The sequence below is a fragment of the Heliangelus exortis genome, chromosome 2, assembly GCF_036169615.1.
Source record: "Heliangelus exortis chromosome 2, bHelExo1.hap1, whole genome shotgun sequence".
Classification (NCBI taxonomy): domain Eukaryota; kingdom Metazoa; phylum Chordata; class Aves; order Apodiformes; family Trochilidae; genus Heliangelus; species Heliangelus exortis.
Genome location: NC_092423.1, coordinates 17,296,804 through 17,324,675, shown reverse-complemented (window position 1 = coordinate 17,324,675; position 27,872 = coordinate 17,296,804). Strand labels below are relative to the sequence as shown.

Sequence of the window (27,872 nt, the reverse complement as noted above, 5' to 3'; positions counted from 1 at the left end):
CTGGCCACAGATGGGGTAATGTAATTTCTTTGCATAATGGAAAGTTGACTCTTGCTTTGTTCACAGCAGCAACTACAGGCCATGAAGAGCCTTCTGGGCTGCAAGTGCACAACTGTTGGCTCATGTCCAGCTTTTCATCCACCAGCACCCCTAAGTCCTTTTCTGCAGGGCTGCTTTCTAAAACTTTATCCTCAAACCTGTACCTACAGTGTGGATTGTTCCAAAGCCAGGTGCAGGATCCTATACTTGATCTTGTTGAACCTCAGTAGGTTCACCTGGGCCCACTTCTCCAGTTTCTCCAGGTGCTTCTGGATGGCATCCCATCCCTCTGGCTTATCGACAGCACCACTCAGCTTGGTGTCATCTGCAAACTTTCTGATGGTGCACTTGATCCCACTGTCTATATCATTAATAAAAATATTATATAGTACAGGTCCCAGTACGAACCCTTGAGGGACACCACTTGTCACTGGTCTCCATCTGGACTTCAGTGGAATCCATTAGTTCTTGCTGTCAGTGCTTACACTAATGGGAAACAAGTGATTGTGCAAAACCTCCACTTTTCACTTCACATCAGTAAACAAAATACATCAATTTTATAGTGCTAAGACTGGCCAAATGCTGTACACTATACATGTGCTCTGAGAGAGAGAGACATATTTACCACAGTTAGCAGAGCACTTTGCAGCCTAATATTGACATGCAACTATGGAAAATCAAATGCATGTAAAAAACATGTAACCCAGAATTTGGACTTGAAAACTACCCACTGAGATGGACATATGAGTGAATACACGCTCAGATTTTGAGGATACTTTCTGGCAAGCAAAAATACTGACCAGTATTTCCCTAAAGCTTTCTGCAAAATACTATGAACGTTATAGGGTGTGAGTGTGAAAACCACCAGTGTGATCAGGGTGTGGCCATGTAACTGGTAGGTCTCATGTAGAAGTGAAAAAAACACTATTTGACAACAAAATGCATTATCAAATATTGTTATCCTAATACATGCAGGGTGTTCACTGCAAAGTATTGATTTCAAAATAGACTTCTGGATAATCTGAAAGGAAAAAATTGCCAATTGATCTTTTGAAACTACCTCTTCTCTTGACACCATAATGATCCAAAAAGCCAAAAGGAGCAACTGCAAAGTCAACATGATAGAGGTTAATTTTGAAACCTGAATAACAGAAAAAAAATCTCAACATAAAATTAGGAAGCTGTTTTCAACTACTGTTATATAGTCAAAATAAGACTGTCAAGTATTTCAAAGGCTTTCGATACACATTCAGGCAATGGGGCAAATTTTAAAATTCATGTGAGTGTAACTGAACAGTCAACATAGAAAAAGTAAAGGAGGAAGTTTACCACTGGTGTGATCAGAAAACCAACTTCAGAGCTGGTTCTCACATAAGCTAACACAGGTTGACCTTTGGATACAAGAAACTGCAAATGAATATTCTATCTGTGTAGATCACTCTTAGGACATTTTAAAAATCAGGAACAGAAGTGCATAGTGGAATACATAAAAGGAAAGAAGTGAGTAAGGAGAAGGGATGAACTGCTTGGAATAAGTAAAATACATCATTAAATTATTTCTATTAATGGAGCCAGTTAATTCCTTCTTCCTTTGTATTCAAGTATCTTTTATACTCAATTCAGTACAAACTTTCAAAACCTTCCTGATATCATGCTTAGTTTGTCCCACATGTAAAATCTAACACATGACATTAATAAAATCAAACGTTCAGTTTAAAATTATGCTTCTCATTAAGCTAGAGTTTGTACACATTGCTCTGAGCAATAGCTAAAATCCTATCTTCTAAAGCCAAAGAAATAATGTTAATGATAAATGCTGGCATTTTCAAATGAAGACCCTCGGGTTATAGTTCTTTTGGTTAATAACAAATAGCATTCTGAATAAATTAGATGAGATTTCAATATTCCATTTCACAACGTCTACAGGTTTCCTTTCAGTATTGCAGACAATTTCATTTATTCATAAGATTAATAAAGCTAATAAACAAGAAATGGCTGTCAGGATTTTCATACCTCAGCTGCAATTTGTGCTGGATGCTCAGCACTCACAGTGAAGAAGTGGGCTGACTTGAACAGACTTTTTTTTAAGAACAGAAAGGGGTATGTATCCACTCTATATAACAGTTACAAGAAATATTGATATATACAGAGTGGTATTGATATTTAAAAGCTGGAAAACGTAGGCTCTGATCTAAAACAAATTGAACCAGGGGAAAAAGCTCACTCAGGCATCTTTGGCTTTTGAATCAAGGCTTTTGAAATTTTAACTGTGTTAAGCCTGGATACATAAATAATTGTCTGAATATATTTTATACACGGAAATGTAAGCTGAAGAAAAAGTGGAAATCCACCTTCTAATTGTCATAGTGAGCAGAATTCCAGTAACCAAGGTTTGACCACAAACTTTCCAGAAGTACTTCTGTCCTAATTTCCTGGAGTTAAGTTTGAAATTGCTAACTTCACTGATGATGGTTTCTTTCATCCTAGTATAGGTTTTGGTTTGGTTTTTCTTTTCTACTGTAAGGATCAATGCAAATGATCTTTTCTACGAATAGTTATGGAATAAGAATCATATTATTAGTTCTGAGTTGCTAAAAGGATGGAAGGAAAAATAGGCAGAAAGAATTTGGCAGCCAAATACCTGCTCTTTAGCACAATGAGTTTAACTTCTTCATTGTTCTAATTTTAAAGAATTAGTTAGCTTCTGTATTGAATACAGTTGTACTTAAATTTGGTTTTCTGTAATTTTTCAAAAACTATTTTTGGTTATTTCTTCCACATAAACTCTTAAATAAGAACTTCCCATCTGTCTTATAGTAAGTTTTATGCTTTACAGGTCTTCTATGGTATTGCACAATCCCAAAGGAACATTAAAAAAACACAGCCTCAAGTAGAGTTAATTTTTATTGGAAGAACATAAGACATATAGTTGCTATTTGTTTATCCCTATTTCTGGTCTTGGCCTTATCATTTGGGAAGATTCCAGAGATACTAATCTTTCCAGAATGTAGACTGATGCTGTGCTGTGATTTATTTCACACAAATTGCAACCTCTTTAAGGTTTCAGAAAAAAATTATGCCTTAGTGAAAGAAATTATCTGGTGTACCCCAGAGGATCATCCAGTCACTGTACCAAAGATTTTTACAGTTTCTGTGGAGTACTTTTTGAAAAGAGGATATTAGATTCTTTATCATTTTAAAGCTTTGTTTAAATAACAACAAAACCAACTTTCAGTTGTGTTTTATCTGTCTTGCTATGAAAAATGATAATTATATAATTATTATTATTTAATGATAATTAATTTACAGATTAATATTTTCTTTTTTTACTCTTGGCCAGTGGCACAATGACTTGGCAATATTTAACATATCTGCAGCCTTTCCATTCGTGACACTGAGGCCTATGCATTACTCTGGGAAGGTAAGATCCTCCTCACCATAGTGTCACATTCACCCAGTGGAAATAATGAAGTTCCATCTCTAGAATCATTATCAGTGTATAACATGATGTCAGTACAACTTAAGGGAGGTCATATGTGGTAAAGCATTGCTTTTTTGCCAATGAAGCATTATTTTCCTGACATTAGAAATGTATCTATTTGTTCCCTTTTAAAACCAGATGTTTTGCTTCAAGTCTGTATTACCTGCTGCTTTATAGAAACTTCTATTACAATGAAATGCAAGCCAAAAGGACTGTGGAAGTTTGTAAAGCTGCCCAAAGTGAGGGTGTACACTGACAGCATATCTAACCCGTGATCTACTCCCCCATGATAAGAAAAGGAAAAGAATGATTTGTAATTGCATGTGTTAGGTCTTGAGTCATGGAACTGCTGTGAAACACGCAATTGTAATGTGGGTGGGATGCATGTCTCTTCTTTCCATTAGAAAATGGAAAGTTTTTGGAGAAGAGCAAAATGGAAGGCCAGAATTCAGGGCAATGATTCTGCTTCATGTCCACTTTAGCCGAGAGTAAAAAATTTAGGAAGCATTATATATTTTCACTTGCTCTTGCCACAAGTTTTGCCTCTCTTTAACACTCTTCATCAAGCCCATATCTGAAGCAGTGTTTCCCCACCACATTTCTTCCTTATGAATACATGGTGGCCTCCACCCATCCCACTGGAACAGTGCTCATGCTCCTGATTACAGCCCAAATACTCCTTGGATAACATTCAAGATTTTCTGGGATTTCTATTATTTCCTCCTTGCTTTCTAGAGATGTGCCCTTCACATCTTCACTGTTCCTCTTAGAAAGAATGATGCCGATCTGTTAGAGCCAGGTAGAAGAAGAGATGGAAAATACTGCCATTCAGCTTTCTCAGGATTATTCCAGGATACTTGGAGAGGACAGGAATAAATCTAGAGACACAAAAAAAAAGGCTCATTCATACAAACAGAACAGATGTTTTCTACAGTATCATAACAAATATCTTGGTCATGCATTTCAGCAACAGCCAAATGAGTGTGAAACCACTAGTGTGATCAGGGTGTGGTCATGTAACTGATAGGTCTCACGTAAAAGTGAAAAAAACACTATTTGACAACAAAATGCATCATCAAATATTATCACCCTAATACATGCAGGGTGTTCACTGCAAAGTGTTAATTTCAAAATAGATTTATGGATAATCTGAACAGAAAAAATTTTCAATTGATCTTTTGAAACTACCTCTTTTCTTGACACCATAATGATTCAAAAAGCCAAAAGGAGAAACTGCAAAGAAAGTCAACAAAAAGAATATGCAGTATCCATGGGACCTCAGACTCCCAAGATGATGAACTAATAACTGTTTCTTAATTATGTGCAGGTTTTTTCAACAACTAGAAGTTTGTCAAATTTAGATGAATTTTCACGTGCTTGGCCAAACACAGTTTTGACCTCAGCAAAGTCTCTGGTAAATTTTAGTCAGCTTCTCAGTGAAATTACTTGTTTGTTTTTTTTTAAATAATATGAGCAGAACAATTCCCTAAATGTATTCTAAAATATGTCTGAGCTGTCTCAGCTGGAATTTTTCGAAGCAATTACCCTTTAAAGCATTGAAACATCTTTGCTGTGCAAAACATTTTGCTGAGCAAAATTTAAAATGCTACCCTCCTTCTGCTATAATTATTTTATCTCCAGCAGCGCTGAAAGACCATAACGTGGGATTTCTTGGCTTCTTTGGAGCAAAATCTGGTGCTTTAATATAAATTGCCTGTAAACACAAGATTAAGCTGACCTACTTGATGACTTTTATAAACTGAAGTAGCAGAAGTCAGAGATGGCGACATCTTCACCTTAGTCACTCCGCTTTAACGTCAGTGTCTTAGATATACATAAAAAAAAATAAGCTAAAACATTGATTTGGCAAAGTTACACACAATGAGAATAGTATTTTAAATCAAGAGAGGGGTCTATTTGCATGCCACCTGCCACACTTAGAATCTCATATTTTTCACTTGACATTTAACCCCATGAAGGCCGCACTGAATTTTCTGACATTTTCCTTTTTAACTTCAGATGGAAACCTCTTTTTTTTTTCCTCCTTTTTTCACCTTTACGGAACTGTACTAGTTACTTGGTAAATAAAATCTAAGCGCACTTCAAAGCACCTTGTGATGCTACAAAATGTTGTAAAAATACCGTGGAAGTAATTTTCTGCCTTGCAGATATATTATTTAAAAGATATGTAAAGTCAATGAACAGAGAACCTGTCTGACAGCACAGCCTAGCCAAAAGTCACCGGCCCGGCTGAGGTGACCCCGGAGCTCTGCGGGTGCTCTCCGCCTGGGCTTCCTGCACCTCAAACCTTGGCAGGGCGGGTTTCGGGCTCCATTTTGCGGCCAGCCCGGGTGCTCCTAAGGCTCCAGGGAGAAGGCAGCCTCTCCACAGCGCGGAGGGGACACCTTCGACCCGGCTATTGGCAGTTCTCGAGTCAGCATGGAGCAGCAAGCCCTTGCGCGGAGAAACATGGAACGGGCCCGGGTCCTCCTGCCCCGCAGCTCGGGGTTAAGTATCGGGAAGCGAGTGTCCCGCCCAGGCGCTGCGGAACGACAGACCCCGGGTCCCAGGCGGGGGGGTGGTTCTGCGTACAGCGGGGCGGCTCCCGCGGAGGTGGCCGCCCCGGGGCTCCCGGCAGCCAGGGGAGCGGCCCCAGTTCCCTACAGGCGGTGGGAGGTCGAACTCCGGCCACGCAGGGGTTGAGCAGAGCCGCTCCGCCACCCCGCGACTCCTGCTTCTGGCGCCTCCGGGAGCCGGTGGCCCCCGGCCGCCCCCACCGAGGTAAGAGGGATCAACCGGAACCCCCAGGGCCCCCAGTGCCAGCCCGGGACCCCGACGGGGCGGGAAGGCGGCGGGAAGCGTGGGGAGCCCGGCTGTGGCGTGGCGGGGGCACGAGTTGTCCTATGCGCTGTGGTGAGAAGTCATTCCGGCAGGATTCCGGTTCTCGGGGTGGGAAGTTGCGATAAACCCCTCGGTGGGCACGGCTTGTCCTCCGGCATGCCGCCTCGCCGCTCGGGAGAGAGACAGCTCTCACAGGCGGGCCTCTCCCCTCGGCACAGGGAGTCTTCCGACGGCACGCGTGAAATGGGCTGAAATGGGATAACGGGGTTTAGTGCTGCGGTGCTTGGTCCCGGTATTGGTATGTTCCCTTGGGCAGGGTTCGTTTGAGTCGGACCTGAAGAGTGCCCAGACCCAGAGGGGGCGGGTAGGGCATGAGTCGTTTGCAAGGCAGGATTGCAGTAGTTCCCCTGCAGTCTCTGGAGGCAAGTGGGATCCTGGGGAACTCACAGTGCCCTGTGTCAGGTGCCTGCCTTGGAAAAGTGAGGGCAGGCATGAAAAACTGCAGACCAAGAGGCCTGGCACGAGTGGCCAAAAAATGCACAGTGTGAATGTGCTAATCTACCAGTCTTGAACTAATCATGTAAGAAGGTGGTGTGGTTATGGCAAAGCAGCCAGTAAGCAAGGTATGCAAAGTACCACCAAATTGGGACAGTCAGATTGGCTTTTTGAGGTCCTTTCCTACCCTACGTTACTCTGATTCTATGACTAGCATGGCTTCAGCTTGACTCTACTGCTCAGAAGTTTTGTTTGCTGGATTTGGCAGTCATTTTTCCTCTTTCGTTCTAGTTCCCCTTAACTAAATGACATGTATGTTTTGTCATCGGTTCCTGACTTGCTTCTAAAAAAATGTATTTCACACATGACTTTGTTGATGTCTCTGTTACTTAATTACCTTGCAGTGGTGCAAATTCAGTGTTTCCAGAGTTGAGTTAGTATTATATGTTCCATCAGAGAAAAATAGGTCGGGCCCAGTGCTATATCTATACTAGATGACTTGCTCCACCTGTGTAGGCTCCTATTCATTTGTCTCCACTAACTTTACAAAGTTACAAACTTTCACTTGCGGGTTCATGAACGTATGTCCTTTGAAAAGATCTTGGAATATGGTTTTTCTTGAAAGACTTTGTTTTAGTAGTGGCTTTACAGGAATGTAGCTGAATTTGGTTTCCCTGCACATCATTCAGATATCCCCGTCCTTTCCTGCTCTCTCTGTAAACTACATGTATTTTTCTCTCCCACAGACCTTTTTTTCAGCTTTCATTTCAGCATGTCCTCATGTGTTTTGTTGTAAGCCCATCTGACTTCATGTAGTCAGATGCAGATCTGGGATGAAAGTGAAAATGAGCTTTCTTACTTGCCTGCAACAGTGTAGAGGTCTTAGCTTGTTTGTTTTGGAAGGTCTCTGGTGACAATGGTAACTTACAGCCCTGAAGGCCTTCCGAAGCTTTTCTTGGACTTAATAGGCAGGAGCCTCCTTACCCAGCTTTAGAGTTTAGCATTTTAGTCACCTGTGCTTCTGAGTTACCTTTGCAGTCAATGGAGAGAGATAGATACTGCTAAAACTTGGTTCAGCTGCCCTGTTCAGACAGCTACCATGATTCATCCTCTGTAAAATTGACTTTCTTTCCCTTCATTGACTAAAAAGAGCCTGGAATGACCAGATCAGATGCCTAGGTCATAGAAACTCCACCATTTGTCATTTCATGATGAAGAGTGATCCATGATGCAGTAAAATTGCTCTTGCAAAAGCAGGCATTTTTGGCAGCTTTCCTTAGCATCCAGCCTATGGATTCATGGCTACTCCAGATAGTAACAGTATAGCTGCCACTGTGATAGAAGGTGGCACTCACTGTGAAGGAAAGAGCCGAGGGTGCTGCGTTCTTCTGAAGTTTCTGTGGGAGACTTTTGAGCATCTACATGAGCATAAGTGAACATGTGTTCCTCACCACCCCTCAGTATTAATTTATAGCATTGTTCCTGGGCTGTGAATGAAAAGGAAACACAAATTACTTTTATCTGACTTAAAACTTCCATATGGGAATTCACAAACTAGCTCAATAATAACTGTTTAAAAAGTTTAATTCCGTGATTAGTTTCAAAGCCTTTCTTCCAGTAAAGCCGTCCTTTAGAGCTGTGACTAGCTAATTGCTCTCATAGTTAGACCAGAAGTGACTTCAGTCTGCACACAGCACTTTTCTTCTTGTTGAGCATGATCCAGCATGCCATGAATTTAGGCTCAGATAAATTAGGGCTACAGTTACTAGGAGTATTAGTGTTTTGAGGAGTAGATACATTAGGAATCCCAGAAGTAAAAGAAGGTTCAGTATATATGAACTGAATTTTTCTATGATACTCTGTTTAGAAATACATACAGAGACATTTCTGAGAGATGTTTTGCACTGGATGCTTATCTTCAGTGTATTTCCATTTTTGCTTTCACTCTGTACTTGCTTGTAATCTAAAGAAGTGTGTGTAAAAGTGTGATATGTCACATAATAAAGGAAGAAACTCCTTGTGTGTCTTCTATCAGTGATGGTCAGACCCTATGTAGCTAATAACACTAGTAACAGAAAGTTCTCAGTTATCCTCAGACAATCCATCTGATATAACAAAAACTTCAGTGAAAATCTTGTCATTGTACTCAGCACCTATTGGGGACAGTGGGGATGTACTGGGAGCAAATCTGCTTCTAGCAACATTGGAAGTCCATCAGGCATAGAGACAACACATAGGAGCCAAAGTCACAGAGGCACTCATTTGGATGCTTTTGCTGACAAAAATTGCAAATGACCTTCCAGTTCCTCTTTTCTAGCAAAATAATGTGTCTGCCTTGAAGGCAGCTCACCATGAGAGTGGACAAGCTCACAGAATCATCACTTACCTGCTAGCATCAAGTCCATATATGCAGCAAGCAAAAACTTGCTCCTTGGTGGCCTTAGTTGATCAGGTTTGGTACTCTCATTGCATCTGCAGGTAGCAGACACGTGGTTACTTTTCTTCTCCTTGAGAGCGGGACTTTTATGTACTTTTGAAGATTCTCTAGTATTTTCTAACAGTAATAGAAGCCCTCACTCTCTCTCACTTGTTATGGGAATTTCATTGAAGCACAGAAATAGGAAGGATATATCAGCCAAAAAAAATATTGCAGTTTAAAATATAATCATACATATCAGACAAGTTTACATTGCTGGTCTTCATGTTTTTTATGAAATCTTGTTTTTTAAAGATCAGTACATGTTTCTTGGAGGGCCTAAATTGCTGAGGTAACCCTTGAGCAAGTGAGAATGGACACTGAAAACACAAACACAGATAACATTCCCAAATACTTGCTGCTGTTACAGCTTAGTTTTGTGCTATGGTGACCTCATCTTCATGACTGAGAGGAAGCCAGCAGACATAATGTTTGAGAGAGCAAATAGGAATGAGGCAGTGGGTACCAGTCCAACGAAGGGATACAGCACAAATTTGACTGCAGTTTTGTCCCATGGGAGCCATGTTTTTCCATGAAATTCCGCAAAGCCTTTCATATCTGTCAGTAGATTGACCTCGTTTGTCTCCCTTGTGTCTTGAGGAATTTGCTGTCTCTGACCAAATCAGTTGTTCCATCCCTCCTCCACTTGTTAAGGAAAAAAGAGAGGGAAGCAGTGGCATTTCCTTCTCATGGAAAAGCTTACAGAAATGGAAAAATTGTATTGGAAATGTCACAAGATTCTTTTCCTCTTGCTATGTTTTCTTCCCACAACTGCTTCCTTTGTGCTGTTCAGGGTTTGCTGGGCTGTGGTAAAGCAGCCACAGCCACGCCATTAAAACATCCCATTTATGGTGACTTCCACTCTTTCACATTACTTACAGATCTTCATCTGAAACCTACTGCTTATAGCTGTTGGTGATCACTGTGCATTATATAGATTGAAAAATACCAGCTTTTCTAGGTGGAAAGTTAATAATGGACCCAGAAATTCTACCTGATTGTTTAGTAAGGTAAAATTTATCTTCAGTGATTTACTCTTTAGTAAAGCTGAGGAAAACAGTCACCTTCAGGAGCTGACATGAGGCTAAAAAGTGAAGTTCTGTTACATACAAATTGCTTCTCATCTTTCTCCTCCCTGAGTTTGTGCTTTTACACTGATTTTTTTTCCCTTTCATAAGGTGTTTTTAACTCAGCTCAAGTACACTTGGCATATATTTTCAGGAGCCCCAAGATCCAAACTCTGTGTCTGTGGCTGAGAGTGATTCTGTGGTGTACCCGGTCTGCATGCTGTATCCATCTACACTCCTGTTCTGTAGCAGCAGCATATTGCCTGTCAATGGTTAAATGTTCTTCCTGTCCTCCTTCATCTTATCATGAGAACCTTTTGCTACCCCCTCTTCTAGCCTTGAGTAACTTCTTCCTTACATACCATGGGTGAGCTTTTAGGTAGTCTGCTGTTCTTTGCAGGCTTTCTTTACTGAACCTCTGGGACCATTCAGTAGTCTTGCAGTCCCACCTTGCCCTAAGAACAGGACCCACAGCTGCTTCTCCCAAACACCACTCCCAGCAAGAGGAATAAAGAAGAGCATGTGCTTGGAACAGTGGATGGGGAAGGAGAAGGGGAGTCTGGGGAGCATAGAGGTGATGGATATTGAGGCAATGCCATCTGAAGGACGTTGGCTAAGGTCTTTCTCTCACCAATGGAAAATGAAGTGCTTAAATATATTTAACTGAAAGAGATGGTGGTATGCATGTTCTCAGTTGGTGTACTCATGCATGGGAGTTGCTGTGATGGTTAAATTATTATTATAATCTTGGCAAAACAAGGGTAAAATACAACTGCTGTCATTGTTAAAGTGAAGCAGTGTATAGTGAAGCAGTGTATCTTTCAGGTTTTTTTGACTAAAAAATCTTCCAAATTAATTCCTAACTTCAGATTTTTTTCTGTAATAGAAGTGACTTCCCTGGATTTCCAAACCAGCAAGAAAGAGAACAAGCCTACTAGAGGCTTAGTTGTAGAAATGGCATAGGTACTGTTTCTGTGAAACAGAAGTAACATCTGAGAGTTTGGGCTGCTCTTATGTAAATGGGTTTGTGCTTACATCTGGGTGGATGATTCTGGAGTTAGCTTAAGTGCCTTTAGTCTTTCTAGATTCTAGAGTCATTATGAGCCACTTGATCCAAGATAACAAGGCAACTGGAGTCAAAAGAAGTTCCATAGTGTTTGTAAAAATACATCTGGAGCAATCAGTGCTGTGGTTTATGTCACATAGTCACCTGAAGATGCTCTAGTGCCCCAGGTTAACATTAGAAAAGGATTCCCTCACACAGTTTTATTTATCTGCTGTTTTAGTTTTTATCCAAAGTCAAATGTGAGTTGCTTTTAAACAAGGAAGGACACTTTACAATTGTATCAGTCTTCTTGAAGCTCCTAGTGTTTCAGTGTCTTGCTCTTATTCCATCAGGAGCAGCATTACCACATGTCACACCCATCCCTGAGATAAATATGCAATGCAGTTGCAGCTGGGGATAAACCTATAGTCACTGACAAAGCAGATTTCCCAGAAGAATGAATGATATGAGTAAGAAACTGCTTTCAAAGTTATCTATATGTGCAAGTTTTTTCTTGGAAAATGACATAAATTTGAAGTAAGTGTAGTGTTGGAAGCAGTCTAATTGCTTTTGATCCATCCTTTTCAGAATATGAGTTAATCTTATTAACTGAACCTCTGGGACCATTCAGTAGTCTTGCAGTCCCACCTTACCCTAAGAACAGGACCCCCAGCTGCCACAGAGAACAGGACCCACAGAGGTTCTGTTAATTATAACAGAAGAGAGTCACAAAGCCATGTTACATAGATAAGAAAGAGAAAAGTGAATGTGCTAACTGCCCAATCTGATTGTTACTTGGAAAGCTTGGGGACAGCTACCATTTCTACTTCATCACTTCAAAAATTAAGTTTCCTATCTTAGTATCTCCTGGAATTAGTAAATAATTGAATTATTCTTCTAGGATGAATTCTGCAGAGATAGGTGCAGAATAGAATAGAGATAGATTAGAGGTAGATTTTAATGCTACTTCATAAAAATTGACCTAAATATCTGTTAGGGACATTTTACTAGGCACAATGCAATAGATGATTAAGGAAAGTCCATGCTGTCTGCCTTAAGTATGTAGGAGACATTTGAGTAGTCAGAGTTCTTTTTGACACCTAACTGTAAAATCATTGTAAGAAACCTGTTAAAAACCTGCAGTCGATTTGACCAGCAAGTTGTCTCCAGCAGTGACCAGCATCTCAGGTGCATCAGAAAGAGGTACAAGAGATCCTGTTCCGGAAGGTATGGTGTAACCTGTCTATCATGAAAGCTTTACTCTGATTCTAAACAGGTGGAGCTTTTGTTTTGGGTCTTGAAATATGAGGTTCAGCATCCTTGTCTGAAACTGTGTGAAACAATAGCACTTCTGCCTGTGCCTGCTTGTAGAGAAAAGCAGCTCCTCGGTTACTAACTCACCACTTTTGATGATGAATTTCATAATTACACTGTGCACATTTTCCTGGAGCAGTTGTATAGGCTTCCATTTTCATTTACTATCCCATTGATTTTGTGTTATAAGCCAGGAAGAAATGATGCCTCAATAGCTTTCTTCTAGGTTTCAATGCATTTTTTTTTTATCATAATACTTGCACACCTGTTTCCTATGACAGGCAGTTATCCTCTTTTCAGCTTTGCATTTTTTGCTGGGGCTTCTGTAACTTTCATCATGCTTCCCTAGATTTGTTTTGTTTTTCTGTTTTTTGCATTGATACGGGATGATCTACTGCCATAGCTAAGGGTGAATCTCTGATTTGCATTATTTAATCACTGGGCTACTGGCAGGTCTCTCTAAAATTTAAAGATTTTTTTTAATCCCACACCAGAAAGTATTTTAAGGAAGTTACAGTGCTGGTAGTAGCTGTCTGGGTAGTTGAACAACTGGTGTTCATTTTGATTGACTTGGTACTCTGACAGAAACTGTAGTGCAGGGACTATGAGGTGAAGGTGTGCTTTTAATCTTTATGCGTGACTTGTAAAAATATAATGTATTTTTATCCTTGCTGTTTGCATATGTAACACTTTGAGAATAAGAACAATGCTTTGAAGTTAATGAATGTTTCTATAACTGTTCACCAGATCACCAAGCTGACTGGTTCCTAATGTTGTTTGTGGCATGAATCTGCTGTATGCCTTTGCTCTACTGATACCGTGCTGTTCCTCATTCCTTTTTGTCTGTAGCCCTTAGGTTGATTGAACTGCATCAGCCCTACTGAGACCGATTTGCAGAGATGGTAATCTCCGGTGTGATGCAGTTGCTGTTTCCTGTTCTGTATTGCACAAGGGGTCTGAGCTTGTTTTCAGATTGCAAGTGCAGAAGCGTTGTTACCACCTGACTTAAACCACTCTTCCTGTTGAAAGGAACTGGCTTTTGGCAATTCTCAGAGCTATCAGATGCTAACAGTTTAAATTCTGCTTAGTATATTATTTTGTCTGGGGTTTTTGGTTTTGTTTTGGTTTTTTTTGAGCTGCACCATATGATCACCTTGTCAACTTTCATGATATTTTCTAATATTTCATGAAGGGTGAATTTTGTGTCAAAATTCTCTCTAGTATTTTAACACATGAAAATGTATGTAACCATGCAGAAATCCTATCCTGATTTGAATCCCACAGCTCCAATTATAGACCAGGGCAGGCAGTGCCCCCTCCATCTGTCAGTCCATAACGCTAAACGTGTGCACCTTGACTGAGTGCAAGGGCCTCCTTGCCATTCTTCCATCTAAACATTCTCACTCCTTGTTTTTCTTTGGTGCCCTTGAATACTGCACCATCCCCATGGGAAACCATTCACTGTCAGCAAAGTACATTACTCTTACTAGCACAAGCTGTAAGGTAGGGAATGTTTTCCATCCATCTTTGTAGGCTGGCTTGCTTTCTATGCATGTGCCAAATTTCTCTGGTGTTAGAAGTGAGAGAACTTATTTCCAACTTCTAGCCCATAGCTCAAAAAATTTGCATCTCAGTTTCAAAATAAGGGTGAGTATGGAGCACATATTCAGAAAAATGGAAGAAGTTTTGTGTAGATCTGTGCACAGCTTTGTGTTGTCATCCAGGGCAGCAGGGATGGTTCTTAGGAAAAGGAAATGGCTGAAGGCCCCCTCGCAGGGGCATCTGAGGGGATGCAAGTAGGTCTTTGGAAATGGCCATGAGGAGTGTAATGGAGAAAAGACAGGCATTGTCAGGCAGTAGCAGGTGAGGAGAAATAGGAACAAATATACAGAGACCACTTTTTTTTCATTGGGTAAGCTGAAATTCAATGATGGTACAAGTACAAAGAGTACAATTAAATACAAGGCATTTGTATTTAATCATAATCATGGATCATAATTTAGATTTAAATTCTTTTTTATCAGCATATAGGCTGATAAAGCTGTAATTCAGAAGGTAAAAAAATAGGTCTAGCAGGTTTAGGCAACTTCTGGTAAATGGTGGGGTCAATAAATATATTGATGAATCAATATTAATGTACTAAATAAGCCTGTGAGATTTGAATGTGCATAAACTGAATAGTGAGACTTGGTGGTTAGAATAGCAAGCAGAATGGAAAATGCCTCAACCCCTGAGATATACAATATGAGAAATGTTGGAGTTTTGGTTTTTGTTGGTGCTTGGTTGGGTTTTGGTTGGTTGGTTGGTTTGGGTTTTGGTTTTTTTTGTTTTTTAATGGTTTTCATGAGTGCTCATTGAAAATTTGAGAATGTGAAATCTGAGGGGAAATAAAAAGACCTGGTATATGCTTGGTGTAACTTCAAGAAGTGATCTAGAAGACAAATTTTTTAATCAATCACTTTAAAAATAGGTTAGGTTTCTAAGATACACCTACCCATAAGCCCCTCTTTAGTATGTTTGATCTTGACAACCACAATTTCCTCTTTTTATTTTAATTCTGATTTTTTTCTCTGCCTAAAATCTTACATCATAGGAAACTTTGTGTAAAAGTATTGTCTTTTTTTTTCCTTTTCATGTAGTTAATAGTGATTTAAAGAGGTACCAATATTAGTATTATATATAGAAAAACCTGATAGAAAAGTTACTGCTTAGGGTATAGAGGAGGACTGAGTATGAAACTCAATGTTGTTCTGGAGACTTGGTAAATCTTCTCCCCTTTTTGCTAATAATAGTTCATACACATCTGCAGGTTTCACTTTGAGTTTCTGTCTTGAATAAGTTCAAGTTTTGTAATTGAAGTTGAAAGAATTTGCTTGTCCAAAATTAAGCAACAGCTTCCTTGAATGGGATAGTTCCCAAATGTGTATATTGCTTTGTGTGTTTGTGCCTGCTCTGGCAATCATATGAAAGGAATGGAAATGGTTGTGGAGAGGAATCAAAGAGGAGGAGAGTGGATGGACATTCTTTTACTGTTCCACGTTTTGGGGACTTGCTAATATTATCTTTTGCTTTTCTGGGAGTTCTCACATCAGTTAAAGAGAACATTAAGTGTGTTTTAGCATAAAAATATTTTTGGTGTATTTGGTAATTATGAGGTTAATTTTGTCTCCCTAAGCCAAATTGGTGGAAATTCAAGAGAAATAAAAAGATATTAATAGGGGCAATGGCTTCGTGACAAGATGGCTTTATCAGCCTGGTGATCATGATGGATGTCTGTTCAGTGAAAACAACACTTGAAAGGGACACTGACGTATTTCCTTCTCAAAATATCTGTTGAGGTCTTCTCCTCCCACCTGCCTAAGGTCAAATAACCCCCTACTATTAAATGTCATTTATTTGAATTGACAAGAAAAAGTCATCAGTGACTAACTCAGCTCCGTTTTACTGTGGAAATTTCTACTGAATTCTTTGCACTCTATTTTTTCAGATGAACCAAATGTTTCTGAAGGTTCAGAAAATCATATAATCACAAAGAAAGAAGCTCTAAATTTACTAGAACCTGCAAAAATCCCATAATTTAATGAAAGTATTGTATAATCCCAAACTCAGTTTTCACCCCCTTTATTTGCTAACTACTTTAAGAGGGTTCTTAGGTTTGGATTTTTTCCCTTTTAGACAGTTCTTACTCTTCCTCTTGAGAGTCTTCTGGTTATAACCCAAGAGTAATTTTTTAGCCAGTTTTATAGTTTCTGAGAAATACAGAAAAACAGGATTGCAGTTTATCAGAAGAACCAATATGAAGACTTTTTCCTCAAAGTAGGTCTAGTCATTACTTTAAAATATATACAAAACCATGCAAATGGCTTGAGCTGATAAGATTCCTCCATGAGATATTTTGTTCTCCTAAATCAGAAAACAGGAAAACATAAAGTTATTCAGTATTATTTAAGCAATTATGAGATATTTGTCAATATGAACTGCAGCTCCATTTGTTGTTCTTTTTTTCCACAAAACAATTCTGACTTCACTCTGCCTGATCAAGTAAGCTGCCATTTTTTCTATCCCTTTTAGGAAAATCTGTTCTCCAAGTAGAAGGTGTGAAGGAAACTACAGAGCTGTTGATTCAAGTAAATTAATCAAGATTCAGTAATCATTTGCCCAACCAGTATACTACTGAATCTATAGAAACAAAATTTTATATAGAAAGCTCTGTATGATGACTATGGTACATACAAAGTGGGTGAGCCATCCAGTGTGGGTTTGTCAGCTGGAAATGAGGTGAATGACTTGAGCTCTCCATTCACTCAGTCGTGTGATTTTTGTTCCCAGTTACATGGGCATAGCATTACCCTCATCCATTCCAACCACATCCTATTAAGGTGTCTTTGACAGCATCCAGTTCCCATATCTTTAATTCTTTGATTTCCAGGACCTCAGAGAACTGTGAAAATTCAAAGTCCATTTCCCACTTGCCTGTGCCTTGTTTAGTTACACTAGCTACAAAAAAAAAAAAAAAAAAAAAAAAAAAAAAAAAAAAGTCTAAAGCAGGTAGAATATGCCTTGAGCCTGCCTGATGAAGGCTGTACATGTCTACTCCTAATGAGTTCTGGTGCTGGGGATAACACAGGTGGTAAGAGGACAAGTGGAAATTAGGCCAGTCTGGTTTATGTAGATGCCAGAAAGACCAAGTCCAGAGGAGGCAGAGCAGCTCAGTTTGCTCCAATATTAATTATCTTATTAAAGACATGCTATGAAATGATTCTGAAACAACAGATACTGACTTCAGTGGTTCTGTGCCCTTTATAATTTAATTACGGAGTAGTTCCTTAACTCAAGATACTCTATTAAAGGGAAAGCATTAAGAATGAAGAACAGGATACTTGCTGGTCTTTTTAAACAGTTTTTATAGTCATTAGAGTTGTTTCTGTCTTCAGTTGATTGCTTTTTTTGTATCAGATTGGTCCCCATTGTGTAGGGTGCTGTGGTGGGTTGACCTTGGCTGTCCCCCAGGTGCCCAGCAAGCCACACTATAACTCCTCCTCAGCAGAACAGGGGGAGAAAATATGACATAAAAGCTCATGGGTTGAGATAAAGGCAGTTATCTACAATTACCATTGAGCAAAACAGGCTCAATGTAGGGAAATCAATTTAATTTCATGCCAATTAATAAAACAGTGGGATAATGAGAAATAAGAACAAAAGGAAAAACATCTTCACCCTTCTTCCCAGCCTCAGCTTTACTCCTAACTCTTCTACCTCTTCCCCTCAAGCAGCACAGGGGAATGGGACTTGGGGATTGTGGCCAATTCATAACACTTTGTCTCTGCTGCTTCTTCCTCCTCATGCTTTCCTGCTCCAGTGTGGGGACCCTCCCTTGGGATGCAGTCCATCATGAACTTCTCCAACATGGGATGTTCCCACAGGCTGTAGTGCTTCAAGAACTGCTCAAGCATGAGTCCCTTCCACAGTCTGCAGTCCTTCAGGAGCAGACTGCTTCAGTGAGGGTCCCCAAAGGGGTCACAGGTCCTGCCAGAAAACCTGCTCTGTGTGGGCTCCTCACACAGTGAGGCTGCAGTTCCATAGGCAGCCACCTCCAGTATGGACACACCATGGCCCACATATTCCCAGCTGCTCTGGGATGGAATCCTCCCTGGGCTGCAGTGGGTTATCTCCTCTGGCATGGTCCTCCAGGGAAACAATCTGCTTCACTATGGGCTTCACCTTGTGCTGCAGGGGAATCTCTGCTCCAGCACCTGTAGCACCTCCTACCTCTCCTTCTTCACTGACCTTGGTGACTGCAGGGCTTTTTTCTCTCACACTTTCTCACACAGCTTCTGTGCAGCAATTTTTGTCCTCTCTTAAATGTGTTGTTGCAGAGGTGTCACCAGCATTGCTGATGGACTCGGCTTTGGCCAGCACCAAGTCTGTCTTGCACTCAGCTGGAACCATTGTTTCTCCCTGACATGGGGTGGGGGCACGTCCTGGTGTCTTCTCACAGAATCTGCCCCTGTACCCTGCTGCCAAAGCTGTGCCACATAAACCCAATACAGTTGCACACAAATCCAGTGAACCAGTAGGATTACTTACATGTTCAAAGTTTGATCTTAGTTTTAACCCTTATTTCATGTGTACTCGAGCTCTCAATCCCTTGCATAGAGTCTCTTAAAAGAATTATATATATAGTTCTTGTCTCTGGAAGTGTTCCATGTCAGACACCACTACTCTAGCTGCAGAGTAATAAATTTGTGAGAAAGAGGATTATTACAGAAGATGTATCTCCCCAGTTTGTGTGGTGCTGTCCTCACTCTTCTTGCACAAAGAGCCACCATTTACTGTCATGCAGCATGTACCCAGTTCCTGTGTCTCAGTGCTCTCCCTCAGGTATCTTGAGGTCAGGTAAGACTGCACTTCTTTCAGTCAACATATATTTGGAAAAGAATTGGGAGAAATATTGAGACACATACCTAATCACAACCAAGTCTTGCCCTAGATAACACCTAATAAACTCATGTTGTATGAGGCATCTAAGCCAAAGAGACAAACCTTTCAACATGAAGCATTCAGGAACTTCTTACCCTCAGACTTTGTTTCCATCTTTGTCTCTCACTAGCTGTATTTCTTTGGTGCTTAAGATAAAACCATGGTTTGTTGACTTCCTATGAAATGTATATAATACAAGGAGGTGGTTGGAACTCCTAGTGTCTGTGGAGCCCAAATGTGGTTTTAAGCATATACAGGATTGAGATTCTGATTTGTTAGTAATTATTTTTAAACTATGGAAGAGGTGTTTGCAAGTCATGAACAGGTGTTTTAAAGTTAATTGGGAATGCAATATAAAAGAATGTTGCATATCCTGGTTTTGGCCATTGCTGGGTTGAAATAACCCCTCAAATATGGATTTTTTTTTTTTTTCCAGATGGAGATTCCATGCGATGACATAGATGAAATGTTCAGCAATTTACTTGGGGAGATGGATATGCTAACCCAGGTAAATAGTTCTTTTTTTCCATCAAGATTAGAAAAATAGCTATAATTTAGAGAAAAGAGGAAGCTTTTCTACATTTCTCCTGTACCTAAACTCTGAATAAATACAGACATGTTATTTAAAAAAAAACCTTCCATTAAATTTATCTGCTTGAGATTTAAAACAACTGGCCTGAAGAATAAGGTATTATCAATGCAGGCTAAACTGTTAGAGAACAAAATGCTTATGACAGGCATGTTCTTCTATTTCTATGTACTTAATTTTAAACTATTTTTTTTAGCATTTTGATTGTTTTGTCTTTAATTTCTCTTTGCATATACTTCCCTTTTTTCCTGCATTTTTCTGGCCTCTATGAGATTAGTAATGAAAGCATTTCCTTTATGCTCTTAACAGGCCATTTCACCAATAAATTTTGTGCCCTCCCTTTTTCTCTTTTTTTTTTCTTGGACGCTAAAATCTCATGTGCTTCATTTCTCCCTCTTCCCCTATTTATGCCATGTCTGTTTTTATCAGTGAGTGTTAACATAGAAGCAGTGTTCACTGCTTTGGTTTCCAGCCCTGTATAACTTCAGAAGAAACTAGCACGTTCTGGATGGGAAATAGGTGAAAAGGGCTGCCAAGAAAAACATTTACATTAATTTTAATGCAAAATGTCTGTCACTTTCAGGCAGCTCTAAGAAATGTAAATACCACTGGAACATACTGGATATGAGCACCAATGGACAGACATCTCACAGGGATGTATAAACAGGGATATAGCTTGTAGGATATAAGAAGTAATCCTTCCATTCTGCTCAGCATTTGTAAGACTTCAACAGGGGAACAGTGTCCTTTGAAGAAAAGGAAGGTTGACTGAAGAAAATCCAGAGGAAAGCAATGGGGATCATGGGAAGGAAAAGAAACATGACCTGCCAGAAAAGATTGTAGGGCAGGTTGTTTAGTCTAGAGAAGAGGAGATTGATAAAAATCTTAAAATACATCAAATAACATCTTGGCAGAAAGAAATACTGGTTCCTCATGTCCATGGAGAGTAGGGCAACAGGGAATGATCTTCAGCTGCAGCAAAGAAGTTTAGGTTGAGTATCACAGGAAAGGTTTGATGGCAGGTTTTGTGGTCTTGATAGTGAAATAGTGGAACTGATTGCCATAGGTGATATGGAATTTATCTAATAGGAAGCATTTAAAACCAGGTATAACTGCCCTGCCTTAGGACATATGTATGGTTCTTCCCATAAATTCCTTCCAGTCTTGTCTACAGTGTTTGCTTATTAGAGCTATCACCTTTTTCACTGTGGAAGGGAGAATTTATCTTTTTTCCGTCTCCATTTTATACACTTCTAACTTGTGAAGCAATGGTCCTTTCCTCACCAACAAGCCACAAAGTAGGAATTCTATTATAAAGTATGCAGATTTCCAGTTTACATTGCAAACAGCAGCATGTTTTGTTGTTTGTTGTACTGGGATGGGTTTTTTCTGCAAGCAACATGAGAAAGCAAAGGCTAGGTTACCTTTATATTAGTAAATAAAACAAATGGCACTGTGTAAGTCAAATGTGTATACAACTATACTCTTTCAAGACCCTCTTCCTGCCCTCCTTCAGAAAAAAACCAACCAAAACGTAAAAATGCACCTGGCTTTATCCACTGTCTCTGGTAGGAACAGCTGTAGCCTCCTCTGTTCTCCACACCATGCCTGGGGTTGCCTGACAGGAGCTGCAGTTAGAGTGGGTCAGCCTGGTATTGGGAAACACACAAACCATAAACACTTGGTATGATTGTGAGACAGTGTTTGAACCCTTGTCCTGGCTCTGTTTAGCTTACCAGTCTAGGCACAATCTCAGAAACTTGTGGGTGTCATTCTCTTCCTTGAAGAGTCTATTTCATTAGACAAATTCAGGTAATTGTTTTACCAATCCTAATGTCTGTAATAATAATTATGTCATCAGATACCTCTTTTTTTTTTTTTTTCTTCTACCTTAACAGAGTTTAGGAGTGGAGACGGTACAACCTCCATCCCCCAAAGTGTCCAACAATGAATTTAGCTTTACAGTTGGTTTTAAAGATTTAAACGGTAAGTAGCTGAGTGGACTCTTTCAGGCTTTTTATGCTTATTTAAAAAACCTCACAGCAACAAATGAGAAGAAAAGCTTTAAACACCCTTAATAATAAAACAAACCAAAAAAACCCCAAAATTGTTTTTCTGGAGAGGGAGGTATATTTGTGTGACTCAATTTAGTAAACTTCAAAGGGGACAACTTATTTTTAAAGGGACATTGATCAGTCTTATATAGGAGCCAGACATTTTAATATGCCTGAGTGTAGTGGAAAACAAGTCTGAGAAATCTCCCCAAATTGCTTTCTAAAATGCAACCTGTTTACATAAGGATTTAATTTAACAGAAGACAAAGTTCCTCAGCATGAGGTCAGACCTGCATAAGCATTTTTGTCCAGCGGAAGTACCAGTTTCAACAGCTTCTGCTTTGCATTGCTCATTCTGGCTTGCACTGCCACTTTTGCATGTACAGTTGCTTGTTAAGGCTGTGATTTTGTCCCAGGATCAGTTCACTATTAAGCTGCCTAATGCCTCTACCAGCAAAGTGGGTAGAGGTACATAAATAGAAAGGATCGTAAGCCAACTTTCCCACTGAAAAGAAAAGCTTATGAAAATACTCCTAACATAACAGATAAAGCAGAGTAAACTGTGACACTCTAGTGCTGTGTTCACACACAGTATGATGAATGATCTGCTCTTTGTTGGACTGCATTAGTATCTTGTTCAGCATTCTCCATCCCTTTCCAAAATCCCACTGAAAGCTCTCCCCATTTGTGACTATTTTTTTTAACTAGTCTCTTCAGAGAGATTTAAACCACTGAATCTGTTGTTTCTTAAAGAGCCCTTCTCTTCTAGAATGCTAATTTGTCCTAGAGGGTGCTATTCCACAGGATCTCTTATGCTATGGCTAGTTCAAACAACCAAAAAAGAAATTGTATATAAAGTTCCAGTAAAGGATTTTATCTTATACTCTGACAGAGTAGAAGACACAAAGTAAAAGTTACAGCATTTCTATCTGGTTGATAATTTGCTTTTGAAAATGAGACTGTCTTCTTTGTTTGCCTAAAGAATCCTCAAAGCCTTGCATGTTATGGGAGGTATATCACAGATGCTGATTGCACAATTACTGATGGACTATAAATGATACCATATAATTTTGTGTGTCTTAAAACTTTCTGATTCTCTTCATGCTAATTTTAGAGTCGTACAATAGTAGTAATATATGAATTGATTCCTGATCTTGTCCTCAGTTACACTGTTTGTTGTGTGCTATATCAAAATTTGCTAAGCATTTATGTATGCACTTAGTATAAATAGACTAATAGGAGTTAATGGAATTTCTTGCATCCATATCAGTAAGCATGTGCCCAGAAACCTAGCTGGATTGAGACCAGGTTTCATAACATCATGAGGGCCTCAGGCTGTATAACTGAAAGTGAAGTTCTCTGTCCTGTTTATTTTTATTCATAGAGTTCCTTGTGCTCTGAACTTCAGCATGACCAGATTAATTGATATTCCTAAAACACATTTAATTTCTTGAACCCATGTAAAATGTTGTTTCCTTTCCCATAACCCTTCTAACTTAGAGTAACCATGCCTTCTGTAATTTAATCTCCTTTGAACTGGAAACATATTGTTTTGCATTACATCCACTCTGACACATTTTGTGGTTTTCTTTACAGAATCCCTAAATGCCCTAGAGGACAAAGACTTGGATGCTTTAATGGCTGATCTTGTAGCAGACATAAATGATGTTGAACAGAGAACTTTACAAGCCCAGAAAAGTTCTGGCAACCAGCAAAGTATGGTCACTCAGCCTTCAACAGGCTTGGATAGTGACATTTATTCTAAAGCAAGTCTTTATGTTACCATTACCAGACCACTTGTGGATGACTTGCCTGCTCCACCTCCAGAGCCTGATTCAGGCCTTCCACCACCACCACCACCTCCTCCTCCTGAGCCACTCACCCAGGTAAGCCTGGTTGGAACATTGTTCTAAGCATTCTAAGTTCTTATAATTTTACACGTGGTATTTGGCATTGGAACAACAATGGATAACCCAGGTAGAAACATCTTGAGAAGTTTCTGCAATGATGAAACATATGAACTACGGAATGAGAATTTTCTTTGATTTTGGGCTCAGCAATTTCTGCCTGTTCCTTCACCTATTGCCCATTCCTTCACCTTTCTAATCATCTTTTTGATATCCTGAGACAGGCATAAATCACTGCAAACAGTTTACTGTAACGGAAAACTTGTCACTGAATTTTTTAATTAAGCTCTGATCTGCTAATACCTTCTCATAGAAAACTTGGCCTTGGCATGAGTGAAAATCATTGCCAAAAATCTGACCATTTTGTGAAGATGTCACTATGTTTCATCACTGCAGCATGTGCTATGATGAGCTGTGTATGTTTTACCCCTGGCCTAACTGATCTCTTGCAACAGGAAAAGCTGTTCAGTTGTATAAAACTCAACATTGGTTAGGAGACTGGGTTCAAGGCTGCTGCATTTTCTATGACATTATCTGGATGATTTACACGCTTCTATTTGAAGATCCAGAAAATGTGGTGATGATTCTGTGGTAGGAAAACAAATCTTTTAACGTGTCAAAGCATTTTTTTAACAGTGCTAAAATTTTGCCTCTGATAGCTTATTTACTTTGCATAATTTCCTTTTTCTAAATTAAGACAGGCAAAAGTTATAAAAACAGGAAGGCTCTCAGATGAAGTCTGTATTGCACAGATCTGTACAGTGTATGAACTGTTCAGTATGGGTACCATGCAGGTGAAGCCTGATTTATGTCTGCCTAAAACTCTCAGCAGAAACCCTGCCTGCATCACAATCAACTGCTTTGATTAAGATGCTTTCCCTGCCTCCTGGAGAGAGGTGTTTTGAGAGGGTAAGGAGAGGGCTGTAGTGTGAGAAACTGTGCTCTTCCCTCTGTAGAACAGTCAGCCTTACTGCAAAAGGCACTTTGCCCAGCAGCTTGTGTTCAACTACAGAAGCTGTTTTTGTATTCTTAAGTTAAGCATCTCTTAGGTGTAGTAATGCAAATTTCCATACATGTAGAGAAAAAAAAAAAAAAAGACATTTTTCAACTGATTTCCTGGTACATATAGTGGAGAATTCAACAACAGTAAACATGCTTGAGGCATCTCTGTCAGGCTGCACACCTCATTTCTATGTCTGACATCCTAAAGGATCCTAGTATCTAGAGGAAGCAGTGATAAAACAAAAGATGCTCACTTCAGCCAGAGGAATGTCAGTCAGGAGTACATAAGTTATTGTTGAACATGCCTCAAAGCTTGGGATGAATAAGATAACTTTTTTAGCTCATTTTTTCCTAGGATTCTATGACATCTCTCTAAGAAGGAAGTGGTGGCAATGCTTAGTTAGGCCTAGTTTCTTGCAAGTGCATCTCCCATGAAAAATCCTGGATTTCTTAGTTTAAAGACTACTAAAATTATGACTTTGGGATAGAAAATGGTGGCTGAAGATAACACTGAAAAATTTTGTGTGGAAGCAGAGCAGGAGCTTTCTCTCACAGTCACTGACTGAAGTTGGGCATGCCTGTGAGTACTGTAGCAAAAAATCTTATATATGGATATAGAGGAGACCAGTTTTCTAGCATTCCTGTAGCATTTGATATCATGGAAGAGCTGCATGACTGGGCAACAAAAGGAAGTGCTTGACTTGTAAATCAGAGCTTTTGCTGGAGCATATTTATTCAAGGAAAGCTGACAATTCCCTGTAACAATGAAGTTTCCCACGACAAGCCTTATGTTCTGGATATAAATAATAAGATATAAATAACATCTGTCAAGTAAACATAAGTTGTTGGCCTTACTTAACAAGAAGTATACCAAGTATCTTGTGTCTTTTCAGGAAGAGCAAGAGGCACGGGCTAAAGCTGACAAGATTAGACTTGCATTGGAGAAATTGAAGGAAGCAAAAATTAAAAAGGTGAGCCTTAAAATCGTGAAATGCTACTGTAAGAGCTACCAGCTAAGCAATTATTATCATTCGTGTCAGTATTAAAGTTCTTATTGAAATCACTAGGTTTTTTTCATATTTGGTCTGTAACTTGAGACATCTGTCTGGCTGAAGTCTCTGGGAGAATGGTACCCCTGAGGAATTTAATTTTAGGAGGACTTGGAAGGCTCTGCCTCTATTTTTTTCCAGTGTTAGGGGAAAGCTCTCTGTGTCTCTCCAGTGTCTGCACAGTGCTGCAGTGTCATGTAATTATGTCCACTGACCCTAAGTTAGTATTCTAGCAGAACTCAACGGAAGCTGCAGATGTTCAGTAACTCTGAAAAAATGGATGTGAATGAAATACAATCATGACCTTTCAGTCTTAACTCAGACAGGAGAGAGGAAGTGCTGGAGATTGGAGACTTCTGGGCTTCCAAGGAGAATTGGGGTAAACTTGGGGTAGCCTACACTTGAGATGGTTCCCATGGAACACTTAATGTCTATGTAAAAATATTACTTCTGATAGTGTGTTGGTAGGATTTCGCCAGTGTAGTCTTTGTAAAGCTCTATAACTTAGACCTATGACTGCTCTTTGTTCACCTTTTTTTCCTCTAAATGTTAGCAGTTCTTATTTGAGAGAAAAAATTTCCTTTCAAGACTTCTTTTTTTTCCTACTTTTCCCCCTACTCTGAATATTTTGAACTATGGGGTAGAAGTAAGTTTTAATCTTTTTGTGGCTATGTCACTAAAATAAAATTACCATGTCATTTTTTAATTCTAAATTGGCTAAGTAATAGTCAAGAAAACTGGTCGTCTCTCTTTTACTGAAAGCAAAGAGAAGAAGCCAGGGAGGACAATGAAAAGCAAACTCAGAGCCCTGGACATCAGGAGAGCAGACTTTGCCTTCAAAGATCTGCTTTAAAGAGTCTCTTGGAATAAGGCACTGGAAGAAAGATGGGCCTAAGAAAGCTGGTTAATATTCAAGGATCACCTCCTCCAAGCTCAAGACAGTCCCATCCCAGTGAATGAAGGGACACAAAGATGTTTAAGCTACTGGAACATCTCTCCTATGAGCAAAGGCAGAGACAGCTTATTATGCATACATTTTAAAATAAGGAGCTGTTTAAACAAGTCTATTTGGAGAAGTCCTCCCAAGTCACCAGTTTAGTTCCAGTTCCCACATACAGATCCTGTAGACAATATTTCTTCTGTTCTCAATACTAATGGAACATTTTAAGTACTTTCCTTATAATGAATTTGCAGTTCTTTATCACATTTTATGTATGTCAGCATTGTCTTGCATTATTCCTCTTTGGAAAAGTGCATACTGTTTCGTGTTTAACAAATACCTCACAATATGAAAAAATAGTCTCTTAGTTTAATTTACTCCATATAAGTAACTCACCTGTGTGCTTATTTATGGCTGTTGTACTACTGTCCATCTTAGTACAATCTGATTTCAGGTCAGTGTGTTGGCATGGCAAGATTCTTTCCACATTTCTAGATTGCATTGAGAATGCTCTGTCCTTTTGTACTTGGCTTCACTATCAAGCATTTTCCTTAATTGCACATCTAGTAGATGTGGAGAAGAGATTAACTTCTGAGCTTTCTCCATAGCAATTTCACCTTTTGTAAGTCAAGCACTTAGGAAACTGATCAAGATTCAATTTCCTTTTTTGAGAAAAGGTCTTTATTTTGGTGGCAATATAATGTGAGAGCTTCCAAGCTGGTTTATTCCCTCAGCTCAGTGTGGGACAAGGGTACCTTTGAATCAGAAATGACCTTCAGCCTTAATCTTTCTTATCTGTATTAGCAGATTCAGACCTTTTACTTGCTTCTGAAATTAATTGACTCCTCTGTGACTCTGTACTCAGCTTGTTGTCAAGGTGCACATGTACGATAACAGCACCAAGTCACTGATGGTGGATGAGCGTCAGGTGACACGGGATGTTATAAACAATCTCTGTGAGAAAACTCATTGCAACTGCAGCGTTGACTGGTGCCTGTATGAAATGTATCCAGAACTGCAAATTGGTAAGTGGCATAGTGAGAGAACATACAGCAAATAGATAGAGTGGGTCTATGCTATTGGTAACCTTAAA

At 39.5% G+C, this 27,872-nt stretch overlaps 1 protein-coding gene across 1 annotated transcript in view; it reads left to right on the top strand.

Moving 5' to 3' along the window:
- Nucleotides 1-6,088: 6,088 nt before the first annotated feature.
- Nucleotides 6,089-27,872, top strand: part of APBB1IP (amyloid beta precursor protein binding family B member 1 interacting protein) — a 56,135-nt gene continuing 34,351 nt past the window's right edge. The window contains exons 1-6 of the mRNA XM_071734964.1: nucleotides 6,089-6,301; nucleotides 19,675-19,746; nucleotides 21,726-21,813; nucleotides 23,478-23,767; nucleotides 25,684-25,761; nucleotides 27,645-27,804. Of these exons, the coding sequence (XP_071591065.1) occupies nucleotides 19,675-19,746; nucleotides 21,726-21,813; nucleotides 23,478-23,767; nucleotides 25,684-25,761; nucleotides 27,645-27,804 (688 nt within the window). The 5' untranslated portion in view covers nucleotides 6,089-6,301. The remainder of the gene's footprint in view (nucleotides 6,302-19,674; nucleotides 19,747-21,725; nucleotides 21,814-23,477; nucleotides 23,768-25,683; nucleotides 25,762-27,644; nucleotides 27,805-27,872) is intronic.